The 24,427-nt window shown below is 47.8% G+C and overlaps 1 protein-coding gene across 1 annotated transcript; it reads left to right on the top strand.

Moving 5' to 3' along the window:
- Positions 1-4,520: 4,520 nt before the first annotated feature.
- Positions 4,521-23,773, top strand: LOC114593395 (uncharacterized). The gene is made up of 8 exons (XM_077926710.1): positions 4,521-5,010; positions 10,679-10,764; positions 12,372-12,399; positions 15,679-15,720; positions 16,742-16,769; positions 19,282-19,312; positions 19,899-19,977; positions 22,740-23,773. Exons 1-8 carry the CDS (start codon positions 4,846-4,848, stop codon positions 23,244-23,246), a joined length of 966 nt encoding a protein of 321 aa, XP_077782836.1. The 5' UTR covers positions 4,521-4,845; the 3' UTR covers positions 23,247-23,773.
- Positions 23,774-24,427: the final 654 nt, after the last annotated feature.

A 24,427-nucleotide genomic window follows, 5' to 3' on the forward strand; every position in this document is an offset into this window, starting at 1 on the left:
GGGGGTCGAACTCGCAACCTTGGCGTTATCCGATCATACTGTAGCCAACTGAGCTGTCTGGGCTCATTAACTTGTGCACGTTTATCTTTACAAGGTTGGAAAAATAATGATAAAAAAATTAAAGTGGGCAGGCGTCTAGGAAAAATGCCATTGGGAATCCCACCAGTCATTGCACCCAATGTGTTTTCACTTTACACAATTTTGGCTTTAGGCTCGATCCCCTGAACATAACCCCCCACGTAAGTTGTGGTCTTACTGTATGTGTGTATTCATTCATTCATTCAATCAATAAATCAAGGGAGGGACTGGGTGGCGCTGTGGTCTAAACCACTGAGCCTCTTGGGCTCGCTGATCTGAAGGTTGGTGGTTCGAATCCCCACGACGGAGTGAGCTCCCATTGCTTGGTCCCAGCTCCTGCCAACCTAGCAGTTTGAAAGCATACCAGTGTGAGTAGAGAAATAGGTGCCACTGTGGCAGGAAGGTAAATGGTGTTTCCGTGCATTCTGGTTTCCGTCACGGTGTCCCATTGCACCAGAAGCAGTTTAGTCATGCTAGCCACAAAGCTGTCTGTGGACAAACTCTATCTCCCACGGCCTGAAAGTGAGATGAGCGCCACAACCTCCCCATAGTCGCCTTTGACTGGACTTAACCATCCAGGGGTCCTTTACCTTTACTTACATTCAATCAATCCATCTATCAGTTGCCTCTGATTGACAGACCTCTTACTTCATAGTGAATAAGTAATGTTCAAAAAGTAAACACAACAAAGTGATCTTGGCAATCTGGACAGTTTATGGAGGCAGAAATGCACTTCCACAATTTCATTTATTTATTTAATTAAGGCAATATGTCCCCCCCCCCCTCATAATGTGTTTTATATTTGACTTCCTTTGATAATGCTTTATTACTTAAAGTTGCAAGATAATTTTGGGCTTTGTTTCATTTTCGGAGCCCAATTCCAAGCCTGAGTAGGATAAAATGATTCTTTCTCCCGCAAGCCTGCTCATTTCATGTCTGACCCGGAGCCAGCTCGGACCCTGCCGCACCCCTGATGGTGCAAACGGAAGCACAAGAGGGCCTGGTCCCTTTCCAAGGTCACCTTTGCACCCCTCATGGACCTGTCGGGATCTCCGCTCGGCCAAGCTGATAAAGCTCATCTTCCTCCGGCCAAGTCCTTCGGAATCGCCTCCGACGTGATTAACGACCTGAGCCTTTGATGAGGCCTCAGGCACATTCCCATCGAGCAGAGAATCAAAGCAGCACGCGGAAGTGATGAGATTTATGGCTACATTGCAAAGCTTTATTTTCTAAGCTACGCAGACAGAAAAGAAATCATCCTCTCTCTGTGAAAGCAGAGAGCAACTGAACCAAACAAAGGAACAGGAAACCAGTAACGTCATATCCGTCTCCCGTCTCCCAACAGTATGGAATCCCAGGAATGTAAACAGAGTCCTGTGACTCCAAAATCACTGCACAGGATTTTGGCCATTCAATAACCACGGCCCAATGGGAAAATTTATGGAAGATCAATTGGAAATTCACAAATTGTTACACGATTAGAGAGAAATTTCAAAAAATGCAACATCGATGGTATCTAACACCATGGAAACTTTCAAAAATGTATAAAAATGTGTCAAGTAATTGTTGGAGATGCGGTGAATCAGGAACATTCTCCCATATGTGGTGGATATGTAGGAAAATACAGGTATTCTGGGAGAGTATCCATGTAGAACTGCAGAAAATGCTAAAAATCTCTTTCAATAAAAAACCAGAGGCCTACCTCCTGGGAATAACAAGTTTGGATATTCCACAAAAGAGGAAGGGTATCTTTTTATATGCAACGGCGGCAGCAAGAGTTTTGATCGCAGCAAAATGGAAGAGTAATGAAATCCCCTCTATACAAGATTGGATCCAAAAGCTGACAGAATATGCCGAATTAGATGGTTTATCAGAAAAAATAAAGAATAAATCAAAACAGGAATTTGTTTCAAAATGGGAGGTTTTCAAAGATTATCTGAAAAATAAATATAGTAGTTTAAATTCTGTTGCAGCATTCGAGGAACTTCAGTAATACTTGCAAGGTAGATATAAGAAATTAGATTTATTGAGAATAAGTTTAATTATGATAAAAGTGTGTAGTGGCAAAAAGTAATATGAATTTGAAATATGGAATAGATGGGAGGTTGGGTCTTTAGTGTTAAGACCAATAGATGTTTTATTGTTTGCTAAGCAAATTATGTGTCTATGATTATTTTTGTAATTTGTGTGTAATTTGGTATTTGTGTGGTGTTTTTTCTTGTTGTATAAAAAACAAACAAACAAAATCACTGCACAGTGGCAAACAGAAACTAACAGGACCTGCCTGCCCCCCCCAAGCCCCTCCCACTGACTCACCTGCTTACCTGGCGCACCAGCCAAAGTCTTCCTCCTTTCTCGCCCTCTGAGAAGCCAGTCCTGCTGTGGAAAGCCATGTTCCTGGGATCTGCCTTTGCAGCCAACGCAGTTGGCCAGGTGGGGAGGAAAGAGCAGGGAGGAGAGACCTACCTACCTGTGTTGTCTTGAGTACTGATGGAGCAGCGAGGAGAAGGGGGCAGGAGGGATCATTGGGTGGAAAACACGTGAGGATGGAGAGATGAACACAGACCATGCAGCAAGCACGTGTGCCTGAGAAGGTGTGTTCAGCTTCTGAAGAAAGGGGCCTTTGTGAATCCCCAGCCATACAGGAGTTTGCTTGCGCCTGGTGACTTTGCAAAAGGAGGTGTTTGGGTGCAGAACACATGGGCCGAAAGGAAATGTAAAGGAGAAAGAGGGAAATGAGGAGGAGGAGAAGAGGGAAGAAGAAGTTCATGCTATTCTAGGCTGGATCAACAGTCTTAGTCCCCCTCTATCCTGCCTCGGTGGGACACAGGTGGTGCTGTGGTCTAAACCACAGAGCCTAGGACTTACCGAACAGAAGGTCGGTGGTTTGAATCCCCGCGATGGGGTGAGCTCCCGTTGCTCGGTCCCTGCTCCTGCCAACCTAGCAGTTCAAAAGCACGTCAAAGTGCAAGTAGATAAATAGGTACCGCTCCGGCAGGAAGGTAAATGGTGTTTCCGTGTGCTGCTCTGCTTCGCCAGAAGCGGCTTAGTCCTGCTGGCCACATGACCCGGAAGCCGTACGCCGGCTCCCTCGGCCAGTAAAGCGAGATGAGCGCCGCAACCCCAGAGTCGGTCACGACTGGACCTAATGGTCAGGGGTTCCTTTACCCTTTACCTTTATCCTGCCTTGATCAGACCCTCACCTGGAATACTGTGTCCAATTCTGGGCACCACAATTAAAGAAGGATGTTGACAAGCTGGGAGGTGTGAAAAAGGTGCTGAGCCGTTTGGGGAGGGCACATGAGAAGGGGCTAAACAGCCTTGCGCCCTTCGATCCCAGCCTTACCATTGAGGGGCTGGGGTCCGTCTCATGCCACCCTCCCTGATCGGCTTTGCGAAGCTGGGATCTGATCAGAGCCCAGCCTCACAAAGCTGCACGGCGCTGGCTTGGGGAGGGTGGTGTGAGCCGCCCCCCCCCCCCGCCGTGCGCCCGGGGCAATCGTCTCGGCTGCGACTCCCATGTTATGCCGCTGCTCCCAGTGGCTGACCAGATGCCTCTTCTGGGAAACCTGTGAGCAGAATTTGAACATGAAATAATAATAATAATAATAATAATAATAATAATAATAATAATAATAATACTTTATTATTTATACCCCGCCTATCTGGCTGGGCTCCCCCAGCCGCTCTGGGAGGCTTCCAACAAAATATTAAAATTCAGTAATACATCAAACATTAAAAGCTTCCCTAAAGAGGAAGCTGCCTTCAGATGACTTCTAAAAGTCTGGTAGTTGTTGTTCTCTTTGACATCTGGTGGGAGGGCATTCCACAGGGTGGGTGCCACCACCGAGAAGACCCTCTGCCTGGTCCCCTGTAACTTGGCTTCTCGTAATGAGTCCATACTGGACTGAGGCCGTTTAGGGCTTTAAAGGTCAGCACCAACACTTTGAATTGTCCTCGGAAACGTACTGGGAGCCAATGTAGGTCTTTCAAGACCAGTGTTATGTGGTCTCGACGGCCGCTCCCAGTCCCCAGTCTAGCTGCCGCATTCTGGATTAGTTGTAGTTTCCAGGTCACCTTCAAAGGTAGCCCCACATAGAGCGCATTGCAGTAGTCCAAGCGGGAGATAACCAGAGCATGCACTACTCTGGCGAGACAGTCTGTGGGCAGGGAGGGTCTCATCCTGCGTACCAGATGGAACTGGTAAACAGCTGCCCTGGACACAGAATGGACCTGCGCCTCCATGGACAGCTGTGAGTCCAGAATGACTCCCAGGCTGCGCACCTGGTCCTTCAGGGGCACATTTACCCCATTCAGGACCAGGGAGTCCTCCACACCTGCCCACCTCCTGTCCCCCCAAAACAGTACTACTATCTTGTCAGGATTCAGCCTCAATCTGTTAGCCGCCATCCATCCTCCAACCGCCTCCAGACACTGCAAGTGGTATGCAAAAGCACGTCTGCTTCTGAGTGTGGAGGCAGAACACAACCATCCTGGCTGGTTGCCATCGATAGTCTTCTTCTCCTCCATGGATTTGGCCAACCTTCTTGGCCCTTGGTCTCCTCCATGCCTTGCAGAGCTTTTGAAGCTCTTTGTTTTTGAAACTCCAGAATCAAATCAGACGGAGATAATGGCGCGGCTCCCTTGGGTCTCCAGTCCTGCCCTCTCCATCCATGGAACCTTGGGGCCTTAGTTATCCCTGCCAGGTTGCCAGGGAGACGAACTGCCGCCTGGACCCTGCTCTGGAAGCGAAGATGCCCCGTGCCAATGAACCCTTACAGGAGCTATGAGGACTTCTCCCGCATCCCCTCAGCCTCCCGGCGGCGGCGTTCCCTGCGTCACTGTAGCTCCCAGCCCTGCTTCGTCTCCTGCACCTTCTACACGCCCATCTGCTTGCCCTTCTCACTAGATGAAATGAAATTCAGCCCCAAGGCGAGTTTAAGGGGTGGGGGAGGCCGGGAGGGGGGCACCTGGAACGCTGCTTTCATACCCGCCGCTGGAATGTCTGGAGAACTCGGTTTTAATGTCTCTTGTGGTTCTGCATGAATTTTTGGATATGCATTTTTTAGCAGGTGGAATCTTCCCTGGGGGCCATCTTGAGGGCTGAAAGGCAGGCTGTACATTTTATTTATTTTACTTTTATTTAATAAGTGTATAAAACTCAGTGCAGGGGGGCGGGGGAGAGAAAATGTGCCTTCCTTCACACCGGTCTGTCCTTCGGTGCTGACCCTCTTCAGTTGCAGAAGTCCTAAGTCTAGAAGTCTCCAACAAATGAAAAAGGAAGGCAAATCATAAAATCATAGAATTGTAGAGTTGGAAAGGACTTCAAGGGTCATCCAGTCCAACCCCCTACAAGGCAGGGGATGAACCAGCATATAGAGGTCCAAAAACTATCTACATAGTGCCTAGGGAACAACTTGCACCTTAATATCAGCAAGACAAAGGAGATGGTGTTGGACTTTCGGAGGAAGAGAGGAGAACTAGCCCCGCTGTACATTGGGGAGGGCTGTGTGGAGAGAGTATTTTCCTTTGAATTCCTAGGAGTTTATCTCAGTGAAGACCTTACTTGGAAAATCAATACAACCCAGGTGGTTAAGAAAGCCCAATCTCCTCAGAGTATTGTGGAAGAATGATGTCAATCAACATTTGATGATCTTCTATTGGTCAACAATAGAAAGTGTCCTTTCCTACTGCATCACGGTGTGGTACGCTGGTTTGACATCATCTGATAGGAAGTGCCTACAGAGGGTGGTGAATAAAGCACAAGATATTATGGGCTGTCCCGTGAATCTGCTGGATGAAATAACGGAAGAACGTTGCCTCAGGAGAGGGAGGAAAATTCTCAGGGATGATTCACACCCTGGCCGGCAATTTCTTGATCTCCTGTCCTCGGGCAGAAGATATAGAAGCAGGATTAGTCACACCAACAGGGTAAAGAACAGCTTCTATCCGTGGGCTGTTAGGCTGCTGAGTGAAAAGATAATAACAGGGCAACGGACTTTGGGGTTTGGTGGGTGTGCATCAGTAAACGAGGGGAATTAAGACTAAGAGAGCTGAGTGGGGGGTGCTCGTGTAATCTCACTGTATACAAGTTGTACAAGTGACAATAAAGTATAAAGTATAATGCAGGAATCACAGCTAAAGCATCCATGGCAGATGGCCGTCCAACCTCAGCTTAAAAATCTCCAAGAAAGGAGATTTAATCTCCTTGATCTTCTCTAAGCACACACACAGATCTTCCAACCATTCCTTGTAGAACTTGTTCACCACCAGACTCATCACCATCCTGGTCTACTTTGGACACATTTTCTGAAAGCACAGGTACTATCCTATGGCAGTGAGACTCTGATGGACCTCATACTGAACAGCTGTTCTAGGTGCAAGTGAAGTTTCTCAGATACTTAGGGACAGTTATTGTGGACATTGTGAAAGATAAGTGTTGTTCTAGGAGTTATGGAGATTGCTCCACTAAACAGACTGAAGATATAGACACTTCTCATGGGCCCATGGGAGTTCCTCTTGAGTTGACTGGCTTGTGTGCCCTTGTTGTTGTTGGTGGTTTGTTTGCTTAGCTCCTCCACACTTATTGCTCAGGTCCAAAAACGAGAGCTTGTACCCCTTTGCAGCCTCTGCTCTTGAACCAATCCTACTGGAACTCAGCACTGGGAGAGCCACAAAAGTTATCTCCATGGAGAATCAACACCTTCCTCCTGAGATGTGAAGGCATCATCCCAACAGTGAGGTTCCATGTCATAATGTTCGTGGAAACAAACATCTCTCCGTCTCTCCTCTGGGACACACTAAAAGACTATTTAAGAGGATTTATCATTTGCTACACAGCATGTTGGAAGAGGAGGAGGAGGGACTCAGGGTGGGAAAACCGGTCGCCCTGGAAACCAAACAAACCCCAGGCTCCGTAATAATAACATCTGCCGGAATCAAGGCTCCGGTTAAGAAAAGATACGAGGCTAAAAAATTGCTTTCTGATCAGCTCCAATTTCCCCCTGCCCTGAATTAGAGCAAACATCTTGGGAGTTAAGAGGGAAAGTCTTAGCTTTTTCCTCTTAGAGCATGCAATGTAAGTTTCTTTCTGCTGTTAGGGACAAGAAGGCTATTCTTCAAATAACTCAGAAAGCAATCAGTGAGCAACTGGGGTTTTCACAATAATAATGGTTGTTATTTGGCATTATAGAAGGCAAAGCCGAGTCCACAGAGGTGATCTCTGCTTTCTTACAACCGATATATCTTCCCCAAATATGCAGGAGATTGGAGGCCATTATAGTCTTCTGAAAGAGAAGAGGTCAGAAGTGAAAAAGGAACTGGCAAGGCCCTTGCTGGGGTGGGGAATGATTCAGATCTCTCAGTGAATCATGTCACCGTTCTAAAACAAAGCAGAAGACATATGGGAAGAAAGCTCTGTTCTGTGTATGAAGCCTCAGTTACGGGGTTCTTCAGGCCCAGAGAGGACATCTCATGGAAGGGACCCTGAGGATCATCTACTCAACTACCAAACAACTACCAAACTTTTAGAAGACATCTGAAGGCAGCCCTGTTTAGGGAAGATTTTAACGTTTGATGTATTGTTGTTGTTTAGTTGTTGAGTCGTGTCCAACTCTTTGTGACCCCCTGGACCAGAGCATGCCAGGCACTCCTGTCTTCCACTGCCTCCCGCAGTTTGGTCAAACTCATGTTCGTAGCTTTGAGAACACTGTCCCACCATCTCATCATCCGTCGTCCCCTTCTCCTTGTGCCCTCCATCTTTCCCAACATCGGGGTCTTTTCATAGAATCATAGAATCATAGAGTTGGAATAGACCACAAGGGCCATGGAGTCCAACCCCCTGCCAAGCAGGAAACACCATCAGAGCACTCCTGACATATGGTTGTCAAGCCTCTGCTTAAAGACCTCCAAAGAAGGAGACTCCACCCCACTCCTTGGCAGCAAATTCCACTGTCGAACAGCTCTTACTGTCAGGAAGTTCTTCCTAATGTTTAGGTGGAATCTTCTTTCTTGTAGTTTGGATCCATTGCTCCGTGTCCGCTTCTCTGGAGCAGCAGAAAACAACCTTTCTCCCTCCTCTATGTGACATCCTTTTATATATTTGAACATGGCTATCATATCACCCCTTAACCTCCTCTTCTCCAGGCTAAACATGCCCAGCTCCCTTAGCCATTCCTCATAAGGCATCGTTTCCAGGCCTTTGACCATTTTGGTTGCCCTCTTCTGGACACGTTCCAGTTTGTCAGTGTCCTTCTTGAACTGTGGTGCCCAGAACTGGACACAGTACTCCAGGTGAGGTCTGACCAGAGCAGAATACAGTGGCACTATTACTTCCCTTGATCGAGATGCTATACTCCTATTGATGCAGCCCAGAATTGCATTGGCTTTTTTAGCTGCCGCGTCACACTGATGGCTCATGTCAAGTTTGTGGTCAACCAAGACTCCTAGATCCTTTTCACATGTACTGCTCTCAAGCCAGGTGTCACCCATCTTGTATTTGTGCCTCACATTTTTTTTGCCCAAGTGCAAAACTTTTCCAGGGAGTCTTCTCTTCTCATGAGGTGGCCAAAGTACTGGAGCCTCAGCTTCAGGATCTGTCCTTCCAGTGAGCACTCAGGGCTGATTTCCTTCAGAATGGAGAGGTTTGTTCTTCTTGCAGTCCATGGGACTCTCAAGAGTTTGATGTATTACTGGATTTTAATATTTGGTTGGAAGCTGCCCAGAGTTGCTGGGGAAGCCCAGCCAGATGATCAGGGTATAAATACATTATTATTATTATTATTATTATTATTATTATTATTATTATTATTCCAACCCCCTGCAGTGCAGGAATTCATGCAGCTGACAGGGACCAAACCTGCACCACGCTCTAACCAACTGAGCTACCCAGCTATTCAACAATGAAACTCAGCCAATTTCCCTTTGAGGGTGTTAGTTGCAAAATCCTCACTGCATCTGTTGGGGCTCCGCATTTGCAAACTCCCCGCTGTCTCCCCAGAGGGCTGCATCCCCAACAGACAAGGGCCGGACCAGATTTGTGTGATAATCTGGTTTCTCGATACTCCTGGGTGCTAAAGTCAAAAGACGGGGGTTGTCTCAAGACACTGTCACCGGATACTGACTATGTTATGTACTGAAGTTCTCACCCTGGGCCAGCAGGGGGATACTGTAGATAGTTTTCACTCAGGTCCGCATATGCAAATAAGGAACTGAAAGTGACGTTCAGGGATTGGATAGTTACAGAAAGTCGTTACTGTTGATTTGTAGTTGAGCTCTATATAAGCAGGCTGGCTGAACCCTTCAGTTCAGTTCTGTTCTGGCCTGTGAATACACAAGAGCTGTCTGAAGAATCACTGTGTCGTCTGATATGTTCACCCAGAACTTAACACTGGCGACGAGGATGGGATTGGTGGACATCAGAGCACAGCCACCCTCTGAGCTGAGCTGAATCACTGAGCTGAAACACTGAGCGAAATCACAGAGCAGAACCAATTCAGAGCTGACTGTTCTGGCTAGAGCACTGTGTTCCATCCATCGCCCTCCATGTCGGCATCGGAACCATGGCTTCACTTGTGCCTCTACCGCCGTTTGCGCCAGCCTCTGAATCATGGGACTCCTATCTCGCTCGGTTTGACTGCTACCTCCAAGCAAATGAGCTGACAAGAGGGTCTATAGAGCATAAGCGGGGCCTCTTCCTCAGCCTTTGTGGCCCCGACAGAATATATATTCGAACATACGTCACCGGGAATTTTTCTATCAGACTTTTGCTGCCTTCGCTTTCCCACAATCCACACCTATGCGCTGAAAGGACATTCAGCACATGTCTAAAGCGCATGGCTGCTCCCGAGTGGCAGACTTGTGAAAAAGGAGGAGAGGTGGGCCGCCTCGGTGATGAAACTTGCCACCATTTGCAGAATCATTCAAAGACTACTCCAACCACCGACATGGTTCAATGGGAAGAAATGTCTGAGTTGAGCAGCTCAAATGGTTATCAGATGAAATCAATCCTGTCCATTTATGATTACAGTGGTACCTCAGTTTACAGACACTTCAGGTTACAGACTTTGCTAACCCAGAAGTAGTACCTCACGTTAAGAACTTTACTTCAGGATGAGAACAGAAATTGCGTAGCGGCAGTGGGACGCCCCATTAGCTAAAGTGGTGCTTCAGGTTAAGAACAGTTTCAGGTTAAGAATGGACCTCCAGAATGAATTAAGTTCTTAACCCGAGGTACCACTGTATTCTTAGTGTTTGTAGTTTTATTAAAACATTTTGCATTGTTTTTAGTCTTCTGTACATTTTGTCTTGCTCATTGCCCCGAGAGGGTTGCGCTTTTTCAGGTAGGCCTGTAGAAGCCATCTGACAAACGCGAAGAAATTGTGACAATGGTGACTTACTTTGCAATGTGCATCTTTTCCATGAGGGAGAGCAGCACGCCCCACGCAGGGGCCTCACTCTGCATTGCCAACAGACGTGTGCTTCCTCTCTGTCGCCTGTGATGGAGGAAAACATGGGTGGAAAGCACCATTTTATCGGGGGAGCTGAACTAGAGATGATGCTCTTTAACGTCTGGTACCTCTTTTGTTGCTGTTGTCCTTAGAATATGGAGAGGAGGTCGAAACTAGACGTGGACCATATCATCAAAGAGCACGAGAGCTTTAGCGAGAGTGAAAAGAGCTCAGAGAGGTGAGTTTCTTGGTAAGTGGAGAAGACCCACAGGGCAGATTTCATTTGCCAAGTGTGGACATTCTAGGTCAAGACACTTGTTCTGTGGTTTACATGTCTTTGACAGACATATCCTACCGTTTTTTCCTATACAGTGGCACCTTGGGATGCGAACAGGATCCATTCCAGAGCCCCGTTTGCATCCTGAACAGAATTTAAGACGCGACTGCGTGTCTGCGCGTGCACGGGTCGTGTTTTGCCGCTTCCACGCATGCGTGTTACGTCATTTTGACTGCGCATATGCGAGCGGCGAAACCCGGATGTAATGCACTCCGTTACTTCTGGGTCGCCGCGGAGCGCAACCTGAAAATACTTATCCTGAAGCGTATTTATCCCGAGGTATGACTGTACTCAAAAGTTTAGAGCTAGAAACTGCTCAGTTCTTGTCAGGTACGCTGGCAGGCAAGGGAGTTTCCTCCTCTCCTCTGGGAGCTTACGATAAAAAGTAATGAGCCTTTGGCAGGTTTATAGTCCTTTTTATTTACAACATCATACTGAGACGAGCATCAGGCTGCCCTTCCCACAGATGGCAGTCGCTCACTCTGAGTCCCCTCCTCTTCCTAAGCAAGAAGCCACCTGTCCCTCCTCTAAGCTTCCGTTGTTCCTGGTCCATTTCAGTCCTCCGAGTTCTGGGGGAGGGAGTGACTTCCCTGCCACTCTGGACTGAAAAATCTCCATAAGGCTCCCTCCCTCCTGGTTGCCTAGCTACTATCTCAAACTGTCCAGCTCTTCCCCTGACTGAGCAGCCTCTGAATCTGCTGGTCTCTCTGCTTGTAGAAACGTGGGGGGGGGGCGATCCCCCCCCCGTCAGAGGCTGCTCTGTCTGTGCCTGCATTCCTTCATCTTCAGAGTCAGACCAGTCTCTGGCATCCAATTCAGACCATACCCTGACACTTCTGTAGCATTTCTGACCAATTTCAGCAAAAGCTCACCTCTTTGCCATACCTCTGGGTTTCCCCAGACATTCTTGCCAATCGCCTATTTTCAAGCCCCAAATCCCGGATGTGTCCAGGAAAACAATAACAGTAACAATACCTTTATTGTTCCTGTACAGCCGAGCATTAAGGTAAAGGTAAAGGTACCCCTGCCCGTATGGGCCAGTCGTGTCCGACTCTAGGGTTTTGCACCCATCTCACTTAAGAGGCCGGGGGCCAGCGCTGTCCGGAGACACTTCCGGGTCACGTGGCCAGCGTGACAAAGCTGCATCTGGCGAGCCAGCACAGCACACGGAACGCCGTTTGCCTTCCCGCTGGTAAGCAGTCCCTATTTATCTACTTGCACCCGGGAGTGCTTTTGAACTGCTAGGATGGCAGGAGCTGGGACCGAAGGACGGGAGCGCACCCTGCCGCGGGGATTCGAACCGCCGACCATGCGAACGGCAAGTCCTAGGCACTGAGGTTTTACCCACAGCGCCACCCGCGAGCATTAGGTGCACATTGTTAGCAATCGGCCAGGAATTGCTTCCAAGGGAAAAGATCGCAGCCATGGGAGCCTCGGAAGGGGTGAAGGAGGAGGGGGGGTGAGTAGGGTTTGTGCCTTTTTTTAAAAGTTGAAATGTTCTTTTGCAGGGTGAGAGCGATGAAAATGGAAAGCATGGTAAGTAGCGATTTCACTTACGGTAACAGCTTTGATAACAACTTTAGGGTGCAATCCTGCAGTCTCATCCAGCTTCCTCTGGCTCAGCTAGCTCAATGATTTTATTTTGTATTTGCCTTTTTATGAATTGCACTTTTTGTGTGCAGTTGGGGTCCCCCCCATAATATGTTTTCACTTACAGTGGTGCCCCGCAAGACGAATGCCTCGCAAGACGGAAAACCTGCTAGACGAAAGGGTTTTCCGTTTCTGAGTTGCTTTGCAAGACGATTTTCCCTATGGGCTTGCTTCGCAAGACGAAACGTCTTGCTAGTCTTGCGTTTCCCCCCCCGCTCCCCCCCTTTTTCTAAACCGCTAAGCCGCTAATAGCCTTTTAGCAGCTTAGCCGCTAATCCTTTAATAGCCGCTAAGCCGCTAAACCGCTAATAGCGCTAATCCGCTTAGCCGCTAATGGGGTTGCTTCACAAGACGAAAAAACCGCTAGACGAAGAGAATCGCGGAACGGATTCTTTTCGTCTTGCGAGTCACCACTGTATTTAATTGATAGATGGATTGCATCTATGTCCCCAGGTGCACATGTTTCTCTCCCCTCCTCATTTAACCCCACAACAACCCTGAGGGGTAGGCTAGGCCGAAAGGCAGTGGCTCCCCCAAAGTCACCCATTGAGTTTCATAGCCAAGTGGGGATTTGAACCCTGCTCTCCCAGGTCCTAGTCCAGCGTTCTAACCACTGTACCACCCTGGCTCTCTTTAAAAGAACCTTCCATAAAGGAGGCCTTTCATACAGCAAGCAACTGCCAAGTTCAGATACAATTATTATTACTAGTCGTAAGGATGGTATACTGTGTCCAGCAATAGCTCCTCGTGGTCTCAGGCCTTTTCCAGCTGTGCTGTCCAATTTTGTTGTTGTTGTTGAGTCGTTTAGTTGTGTCCGACTCTTCGTGACCCCATGGACCAGAGCACGCCAGGCACCTCTGTCCTCCACTACTTCCCGCAGTTTGGTCAAACTCATGCTGGTAACCTCGAAAACACTATCCAACCATCTCGTCCTCTGTCGCCCCCTTCTATTTGTGCCCTGCATCTTTCCCAGCATCAGTGTCTTCTCCAGGGAGTCTTCTCTTCTCATGAGGTGGCCAAAGTACTGGAGCCTCAGCTTCACGATCTGTCCTTCCAGTGAGCACTGAGGACTGATTTCCTTCAGAATTGATGCGTTTGATCTTCTTGCAGTCCATGGGACTCTCCAGCACCATAATTCAAAAGCATCAATTCTTCGGCGATGAGCCTTCTTTATGGTCCAGCTCTCACTTCCATACATCACTACTGGGAAAACCATAGCTTGAACTATACGGACCTTTGTTGGCAAGGTGACGTCTCTACTTCTCAAGATGCTGTCTAGGCCTGTCATTGCCCTTCTCCCAAGAAGCAGGCGTCTTTTAATTTCGTGGCTGCTGTCACCATCTGCAGTGATCATGGAGCCCAAGAAAGTAAAATCTGTCCAATAGATCCCATTAACTGGAGATGCCCGGGGCCAGGACTGAGCCCGGGACCTCCTAGAATCATAGAATTGCAGAGTTGTCGAGTTGAAAGGGACCCTGAGTCGGAATTCCAGCCACATGCAATGCAGGAATCGCGACTAGCTCTTCTAGTGCAATCACACAAGGTGTGACCGGGAAGTTCGGTGAATGGTCACAGAAATCGGACAGCAATAAATATTCGAACATACAATCGGCTTCGGAAACCCACGAAATGCTCACAGTTGTGTACGGAGAGGAAGCTGTAACTCGAAAGACAGCATACAAGTGGTTTAAGAGTTTCTATGAAGGGCTGCATGGGACGCGGGTGGCGCTGTGGGTTAAACCACAGAGCCTAGGGCTTGCCGATCAGAAGGTCGGCGGTTCGAATCCCCGCGACGGGGTGAGCTCCTGTTGCTCAGTCCCTGCTCCTGCCAACCTAGCAGTTCGAAAGCACGTCAAAGTGCAAGTAGATAAATAGGTACCGCTCCAGCGGGAAGGTAAACGGCGTTTCCGTGCGCTGCTCTGGTTCGCCAGAAGTGGCTTAGTCATGCTGGCCACATGACCCGGAAGCTGTACGCCGGCTGCCTCAACCAATAAAGTGAGATGAGCGCTGCAACCCCAGAGTCGGCCACGACTGGACCTAATGGTCAGGGGTCTGAAGGGTGGCAAACCACCGAAGATGACCCGCAGTCTGGCAGACCATCGAGGAACAGAACGGCGGCAAATGTTAGCAGAGTTCGGGAGGTATTGATGCGGGAACGGCGTTTGTCCGTCCGACCGATGGCGGAAGAATTGCATATTCCACATGAAATCGTTCCCGAGGTTACTGAGTTGTCCCACTGTTATGTACTGAGTTGAATAGGATTCAGAATGCAGCAGTCTGATTGGTCCTAGAACAATAGGATCCATAATGCAGCAGTCTGACTGGTCCTAGAACAATAGTATTCGGAATGCAGCAGTCTGATTGGTCCTAGAACAATAGGATTCGGAATGCAGCAGTCTGATTGGTCCTAGAACAATAGGGTCCGGAATGCAGCAGTCTGATTGGTCCTAGAACAATAGGGTCCAGAATGCAGCAGTCTGATTGGTCCACAGGAGCCACCCAATCCAGCTCCAGGTGGAAGTGAATCCACAACCTGATTGGCCTACAGGAGAATCCCAGAATTAGCCAATCACGTGGGGCCCCTTGTGTAAATTATGTATATAAAGCAGACATTCTGGGGGAACTTCCATTCCTCCTCACCACTATGAGCTGAAAAAAGAGCATGAAATCCACTCTCGACTCCGATAATATTTCACCCACCCTCCATATTCTCCCGATCTGGCCCCACCAGATTTCATTCTTTTCCCAAAACTGAATTCTGCACTGAAAGGGCACAGATTTTCCAACATTTCGCACGTCCAAGCTGCTATGACGAGGGAACTGAAAGCAGTACGAAAAGAGGACTTCTCCAGAAGTTTCCAACAGTTCTATGAACATTGTCAACGGTGCATTTTATTGGGGGGGGGGGCTGCTTTGAAGGCCTGTAAGGCATGTATGTTCAAATATTTCTCACTGTCTGATTTCTGGGACCATTCACTGAACTTTCCAGTCACACCTTGGAGAATCATAGCGTTGGAAGGGACGCAATGCTCTGCCTCTGGGAAAGCAGAGCGTGGAGGCTTCTCACATGCAAGGAAGTTGCGCAGCAACCCTGAACGACCCAAATGATGTGGGAATACGAAAGCCTTGGGTGACCCTCTTTGTCTCTTCTCTGTTGTCTTTCAGCTGAAGAAGGTGCTAGCTGAAAACCAGCAGTTGAAAAGTGCTGTAAGTTCACTATTGTGTGTGTGTGTGTGTGTGTGTGTGTGTGTGTGTGTGTGTTTTGCCTTGGGTCTTCCCCTGGGGCTCACAAAGCCTCTGAGCCTTCTCATCTATTAACAGCAACAGCAACGACAATTTTTATTTATGTCCCGCCCATCTGGCTGGGTTTCCCCAGCCACTCTGGGCAGCTCCCAACAGAATATTAAAAACACCATAAAACATCAAACATTAAAAACTTCCCTAAACATGGCTGCCTTCAGATGTCTTCTAAAAGTCAGAGAGTGGTTTATTTCCTTGACATCTGATGGGAGGCTGTTCCACAGGGTGGGAGCCACCACCAAGAAGGCCCTCTGCCTGGTTCCCTGTAACTTGGCTTCTCGCAGTGAGGGAACCTCCAGAAGGCCCTCGGCGCTGGACCTCAGTGTCCGGGCAGAACGATGGAGGTGGAGACGCTCCTTCAGGTTTACAGGACTGAGCCCATTTAGGGCTTTAAAGGTCAGCACCAACACTTTGAATTGTGCTCTGAAACGTACTGGGAGCCAGTGTAGGTCTTTCAAGACCGGTGCTATGTGGTCTCGGCGGCCACTCCCAGTCACCAGTCTAGCTGCCGCATTCTGGATTAGTTGCAGTTTCCAAGTCACCTTCAAATGTAGCCCCACGTAGAGCGCATTGCAGTAGTTCAAACGGGAGATAACCAGAGCACGCACCACTCTGGGATCCCTAAATGTCACCTAGCCCGACCTTCTGCAGTGCAGGGATCACAACAGGAGAATCCCTGGCAGATGGATACCCAACCTCTGCTTAAAAACCTCCAAGGAAGGAGAACTCACCACCTTCTGAGGGAGTGAAACCAGGCGCGCCCCCTGCGTGGGACTTAATGGAATGCAGTGGCGTAGCGTGGGTTGTCAGCACCCGGGGCAAGGCAAGTAATTTGCGTCCCCTAACCCCCAGATGTTGCGCCTGGTGCGGCTGGCCCCCCCTGCACCCCCCACGCTACGCCGCTGATGGAATGGATTCTCTTTTGCAGGTTCACTTCTTGAAGCAGCAGAACAAAGGTAGGATCTCTCTCTCTCTCTCTCTCTCTCTCTCTCTCTCTCTCTCTCTCTCTCGTTTCCATAAATCAGGACTCTCTCAAGGAGGATCAGTGATATCTCCAGGTGCAGCAGGGATACGAATCCCTGCCCGGCACCCTGGAGAGGTGCTGCCGGTCAGGGTGGACAATACTGGCCTCACCCGGTAGAATTAGGATCATTTGTGTCACTTATTAGTTGTTGTTGCAAAAGTAGCTCACAAGGACTTACAACAATACACGAATAACACATGCATTGAAACCAGTGGAAAGCAAAACAAAGGAAAATTGAAAACACGTTCATTTGTGTGTGTGTGTGTGTGTGTGTGTGTAATTTTTATTAAATTTTCTGTTTTACAATTTAAAATATTTAAACAACTTTAAAATGTAAATAAATTCCTTTCCATGGTTCATTCTGCATATCATCAACCCCTGCATACTTTACAGAAATGAAACTGTTCAGTATTCCATTATTACATCCATCAAAACTTGTTCACACTGTTGAATTTGTCTTAATGCTGCCAACGATTTGAAGTATGCACAATTCTCCCCCATACATTCAATAAACTTTTCCCCATCTTCTTTATGTTATTCTTTGCTTCCTTTTAAAAATATGAATGTGCTTTCGCACGTGAACGAAAACGCGTTCATTTTTTTTAAAAGGAAGCAAAGGCAGCTTCCTTTGTTCCTACTTTTCATTCCCAGGACAATTGATCAGCATTGTTTTCTAAGTATTTTGGATAGAATTTTATTGCAGCAAATGCACACACCCACACACCAATATATACAGTCTCTTTCGGTCTGCAATTCAACGCTTTATTTGTTTATTACATTCATATACCTCCGTTTCTTCCAAGGAGCTCAGGGGAGTGAGCATAAGTTCTTCAACACTGATCTTATCCTCACGACAACCCTGTGACTCAGGTTAGGCTGAGGGACTATGACTGGTCAAAGGGTCATGCCCAGTGATCTTCATGGCTGAGAGGGGATTCAAACCCTGTTCTCTCCTGGGTCCCAGTCCTACAGTGCAACCACCACACCATGCTTGTGCAATCCACTAGGGCAAGGGCGAATTCTCCGTGGCGCTTTAGCAGAAATGCTCAGAGTGTCAGGTTCTTCAGTGCAGTGCAGTATATTTATTGTGAGCTATATATATACAAAAGGGGCGTGGGTGACGCTGTGAGTTAAACCACAGAGCCTAGGACTTGCTGATCAGAAGGTCGGTGGTTCGAATCCCCGCGACGGGGTGAGCTCCCGTTGCTCGGTCCCTGCTCCTGCCAACCTAGCAGTTCAAAAGCACGTCAAAGTGCAAGTAGATAAATAGGTACCGCTCTGGCGGGAAGGTAAACGGCGTTTCCGTGCGCTGCTCTGGTTCGCCAGAAGTGGCTTAGTCCTGCTGGCCACATGACCCGGAAGCTGTACACCGGCTCCCTCGGCCAATAAAGCGAGATGAGTGCCGCAACCCCAGAGTCGGCCACGACTGGACCTAATGGTCCTGGGGTTGACATATCATCCAGTTTGATCACATTCATCCAGTGCTTTACCAACTGCACTGGCTCCCGGTGGAGTACAGAGTCAAGTTTAAGGTGCTGGTTTTGACCTTTAAAGCCCTATGTGGCCTAGGACCCACGTACCTACGGGACCGCCTCTCCTGGTATGTCCCACGGAGGACCTTAAGGTCCACAAATGACAATATTTTGGAGGTCCCAAGTCGTAAGGTGGTTAGATTGGTCTCAACTAGGGCCAGGGCCTTTTCAGTACTGGCCCCGACTTGGTGGAACGCTCTGTCCCAAGAGACCAGGGCCCTGCGATACTTGACATCTTTCCGCAGGGCCTGCAAGACAGAGCTGTTCCGCCTGGCCTTTGGTTTGGACTCAGTCTGACCCTTCTGTTTCCCTCCCCTTATGGTTTTGATCTATGGGCTTCTTTTAAAATGAGGCTGCATTTTAAATTGCATTTTAACCTGTATTTTAAATTGGTCCCCCCCCCCATTATGATTTTACTGTGATTTTACTGGTATTAGCTGCCCTGAACCTGGCTCTGGCCGGGGAGGGCGGGGTATAAATTATTATTATTATTATTATTATTATTATTATTATTATTATTATTATTATTATTATTTTGCCTGGGGATGATAGCAGTTTTCTTTCAGCTTGTGGAAGGCTGTAGGAGGGATGGAGAGGCAAATGTACTCACTCAGAGTGGCTGGGGCAACCCAGTCAGGTGAGTGGGGTACAAATAACAATAACAACAACAATAATAATAATTTCAGGCCTTTTTTTTTTCAACTGGAACTCAGTTCCGGCACCTTTCAGGTGGGCGCCATTATCATTATAAGAGAACAAGGAAGGTGTTTGGAGTGAGTTCCGGCACCTCTTTTTCTAGAAAAGCAGCACTAATAATAAAAATAACAACAATAGCAACTCTGCTGTGTATATTGAATGACGAGGGGGAAGGAAGCTGCGAGTTTTGACCGATGGACCCATTTTCTATTCCAGAAAAAGACTGCAATGCAGAAGACTGCAAGAGGTCAGTGCAATCGCATGTCTGGCATGGGATAGCCAGGTCCTTGTGGAATAATGGACGATATTTATAGAGAATCGTAGCGCTGTGGCGTTTGAAGGAACAATCCTGGGGTCACCTAGTCCAGCTCCCTGCAGCGCAGGAATGCCTGCAAAAGGATCCCTGAAACGTGGCCATCCAAATTCTGCCTTAAAAGTGCCAAGAAATGAGAGACCAAAACCTTCTGAAAGGGTCTTTCCCACTCTTGAATGGCTTAACCTCAGACAGATCTCTCTGAGCTTTAATCAGAATCTCCTTTCCTGCAATTTGAATCTGTTGATTTGGGTCCAACTTTCTGGAGTAGCAGAAAACCACTCTTGCTCCATCTTCCGTCTGACAGCCCTTCAGATATTTGAAGGTGGCTCTCATATCCCCTCTCAGCCTCCTCAGGCTAAACATACCCAGCTCAATCAACCATTCCCCATAAATTTGGTTTCCAGGCACCTTCATTATCCCCTGCTCATTTTCTAGCTTATCGAAAGCCTTTTTTAAGTGGGCTGCCCAGAACCAGACACAAGACTTGTCAATCTTCTTTCTCCACTCTTTTTTCCAGGGCTAAAGAAAAACTTATGACTGAAATTGGGTCTCTCTTGACCGAAATTTCCTTCCTGAATGAAGTTCGGGAGCAGCTGGTGAGTGTCTTGGATCAGGGTATTCCCCATCTCCTCCATTTGTGGCTCAGGTCTCCAGATCCCACTATGAGTAGCTGAAGATTAAACCCCATTGAACCAAATGTGTTGGTGGGAACAGGATCACTTCCAATTTAACTGAGATAAAGTGTGCCTAAAACTGCATATATTCATGAAAATACGATCCAAGCGTCCAGAATATGACAGGAAATGTGTATTTCATGTGAAATGAGGATGATGATTATTAGGGATGCGGGTGGCACTGTGGTCTAAACCACAGAGCCTAGGACTTGCCGATCAGAAGGTCGGCGGTTCGAATCCCCGCCATGGGGTGAGCTCCCGTTGCTCAGTCCGTGCTCCTACCAACCTAGCAGTTTGAAAGCACATCAAAGTGCAAGTAGATAAATAGGTACCGCTCCGGCGGGAAGGTAAACGGCATTTCCGTGCGCTGCTCTGGTTCGCCAGAGGCGGCTTAGTCCTGCTGGCCACATGATCCAGAAGCTGTATGCCAGCTCCCTCAGCCAGTAAAGCGAAATGAGCACCGCAACTCCAGAGTTGTCCGCGACTGGACCTGACAGTCAGGGGTACCTTTACCTTTTAAGGATGAAGATACTGATGAATTTTCATGAGGACTTAAAAAAAAAGTTTGCAGGCTGACATGGAAATAATAATAATAATAATAATAATAATAATAATAATAATAATAATAAAGCGAGATGAGCGCCACAACCCCAGAGTCAGTCACGACTGGACCTAATGGTCAGGGGTCCCTTTACCATTCATTAGCGGTGAAAGGTGGGCTGTTTTGAAGGAGGGGAAGGGCACTGGTTGTGATGCTGCTCACCTTGAGGGAAGGGCAGGGTGGTGCAGTGGTTAGAGTGCTGGACCAGGACCTGGGAGACCAGGGTTTGAATCCCCGCTCAGCCATGAAGTTCATCGGGTGGCCTTGGGGATAGTCTCAGCCTTCTCCCAGCTGAACCCTCCCTCACAGGGCTGTTGTGTAGATTAAATGAGGAGGGCGAACTGCCCTGAGACCCCTGGGTATAGGGCAGTATATAAATTCAATAAATAAGAATAACAATCAGTGCTTTTTTATGGGGGGGGGGACACATACCCCTAAACATTTTGTGAGTCTTTGTACTATTGTCCGTTCACTGTATTTATTTTTCATGAATTGAACTATAAAATAGTGGTTTTCTTGAGTCAAAATGAGACTACCCCTAAACATTTTTTTTAGGATAAAAAGCACTGATAATAATAATTATAATAACTGTGTACGCCACCTTGAGCTCCTTTTTGGAAAAGCCAGGATATAGGTGCAATAAATACGTAACAAATAGAACAAAGCACGGGTGGCAGGTTTATCTCCGTTTATCGTTTTCCAAACCTCCGCAGCAGCTTATCGTTGCATATTTCTCCCTAAGTTACAAATTTCGCAAAGCAATTTCCCCCCATGCAAGACATCTGCGTGCATCATTCTCACTCGCAGTCCGCATGCCTCCCTCCGGTACGAACATCTTGGCGTGCATCTCTTTAGAGAAGTGCGTCGCAAAATCCTCATTTCGAAAGGGGGTGGCGTTCCGTTTTCCGGTTGCGGTGCTTGCTCTCCTCTGAGCTGCTTGCTCTCTTGCTTGTATTCCAGGAGAGCCAGTGTGGTGTAGTGGTTAAGAGTGGTTGTCTTGTAATCTGGTGAACTGGGTTCGCTTCCCCTCTCCTCCACATGCAGCTGTTGGGTGACCTTGGGCTGGTCAGACTTCTCTCTGAAGTCTCTCAGCCCCACTCACCTCACAGAGTGTTTGTTGTGGGGGAGGAAGGGAAAGGAGAATGGACCACAAGTATGAAGTTTACAGCATGTAATGCTTTAAGAGAGAATATTATGAAAATGATATACAGGTGGTACATGACACCAGTCAAGCTAGCAAAAATCTATCACTTGCCCGATAATAAGTGTTGGAAATGTAAAGAAACTGAAGGTACATTCTTTCACCTTTGGTGGACGTGCTCAAGGATTAAGGCTTTCTGGGAGACGCTATATAATGAATTGAAAAAGGTATTTAGATATACCTTCTTGAAGAAACCAGAGGCCTTTCTCCTGGGCATAGTTGACCAATTGGTGTTAAAGAAGGATAGAACTTTCTTTGTGTACGCTACAACAGCAGCAAGAATACTTATTGCAAAGTGTTGGAAGACACAGGATTTACCCACTCTGGAAGAATGGCAGATGAAGGTGATGGACTATATGGAATTGGCGGAAATGACTGGTAGAATCCGAGACCAGGGAGAAGAGTCGGTGGAAGAAGACTGGAAGAAATTTAAAGACTATTTACAGAGATATTGTAAAATTAATGAATGCTAGAATGATGTTGGATTGAAATTAAGTGGTTTCTAGCTGTAATGGTATAAAAGAATATGAAAAAATGGTTTTTTATAAGTAAAAATTTAATGTTATAATAACTTAAGATTAAAGATCAGGGTAGAATAAAGAGGGAAAGAAACTGCTGAGCTAATAAATTGAATTGGAATACAAAAAAGGGAGGTATGAGGAGGTCTGGGAAACAAGTAAATGAAAAATAATGTGATGAAAAGATTGATTGTTTTTAACTGTTTTTATTTTGTATTTTGTATTTTTTCTATTTTGCAATGTAAAAACCCTAATAAAATTTTATTTAAAAAAAAGAGAGAGAATGTGAGCCGCTTTGAGACTACTTCGGGTAGTGATAAAGCCGGATATCAAATCCAAACTCTTCTTCTTCTTCTTCTTCCAGAGGTACAAGGACCCTGAGTCCAGGAAGGAGACGACGAAAGCCCTCACCGAGACCATCCAGGCCAAGTTGGAGGTGGCTCACGCGAAGATCGAGGCGGCCGAGGCCAAGAAGGAGACGCTGGAGGCCAAGCGGAAGGCAGAGGAGGCCCAGGAGACGGCGGAGGCAGCCCAGGCGAGGGAGGACAACCTCCTCTCCTACGTCTCCAAGATCGCCACCCTCGCGTACCAACAGGCTGCCGAGGCGGAGTATGACTGCACCCAGGCCCGCAAAGCCATGGCGGTGGCGGAGGCCATTCAGGTGGCCACCCTGGCCGAAGGCAAAGGACGCCGGAACCACAAGCACCACCACCACCAGGGCAAGCACCACCGGGGCCACCACGACCACCGGGGCCACCACAGCCACCACAGCCACCACAGCCACCACAGCAACCACGACCACCGGAGCCACCATGAGACCCAGAGCGACCTGCCCCACTCGGACCCCGAGACCCTGAGCAGCACCCGATAAGGAGGAGGACGGGAGGAAGGAAGGAAGTGAACGAAGGCAGGAGCGTGGCTGGGCGGGAGGAGAGAGAGAGAGAGAGGATTGGTGCCGTAGAGCGCCAATAGCGGGAGCACTGTGCAGAATTAAAATTTATGTTTGAGCCGCTGACTCCTTACTCGTTTCGTAGAATCGTGGCGTCGTAAAGTTGGAAGGGACCTACTGGGTTATCTGTTCTTTTTTGTTGATATTATTTCTAGGGTTGCCAGGTTTCAAGAAGCAAAAATCCGGACCATTGCTGTCAACTTTTTCCTTTTCTTGCGAGGAATCCTATTTGGAATAAGGGAATTTCCCTTAAAGAAAGGGAAACGTTGACAGCTATGATCCGGACACAAAAGTTGGCAAAGTTGTTGAGCTTTGGCAGTACACTTTGGGTAAAGCTTTTAGCTTCTTTGAGGGAACTCTGCCAAATAATCGACACTTCTGATAGGGCCACCATATGCCCAAGTTTCTCCAGACATTTTAACTGGTTTTTGAATTTTCCGCTGGGACGCCCTTTTGATGGGCAAATCCCCGCATATCCCCCTGACCAGGGCACAAGGCAGGTAACAGACAAAAATTAAAACGACTTAAAACGTAAGGGAGAGAAATAAAACAATAAATCATTAATAGAATTACAACTGTGCGCGCGCACACACACACACACAAGATGTCAGGGACTGGCACAGGGGGCAGTGGGGCTGGAGTCTGACCCACAGGAGGTGGGCAGCGATTTGTGGGGAGTTGTACTGGCCAGGAGGCAAGAGTTGGAGGCAAGGGAAGCTCCGGAGATGGAGGGTGGAGTGCAAGAGGGGTCGGAAGAAGAGGAGGAAGAGGCAGGCTAAGCAAGTTAAGAGCCAGGGGCTTCCCTACCCTCCTGCATCACTGTCTCCCAGAACCAGGAGGGGACTGAAAAGGGAGGAGCAGAGGACGTTTTCTGGCAGGCGCAGTCTCTGGCTGCGCACACGTAGCCTGCCAGGGGAAGGTACATAAATTGGTGGAGGGGAGAGTGGTCCCCAGTTGCTGCATCTGTTCCATTGAGGATGGACCTGGGAATAGCTGCCTGGGCACAAGATTGGAGTGTGTGAGTATCCAGAGCTATAGAAGTGACTGAATAAATAAAAAATTGTCCAGTAGCACATTAGAGACCAAGTAAGTTTGTTCTGGGT

Source organism: Podarcis muralis, chromosome 3, assembly GCF_964188315.1.
Source record: "Podarcis muralis chromosome 3, rPodMur119.hap1.1, whole genome shotgun sequence".
Classification (NCBI taxonomy): Eukaryota; Metazoa; Chordata; class Lepidosauria; order Squamata; family Lacertidae; genus Podarcis; species Podarcis muralis.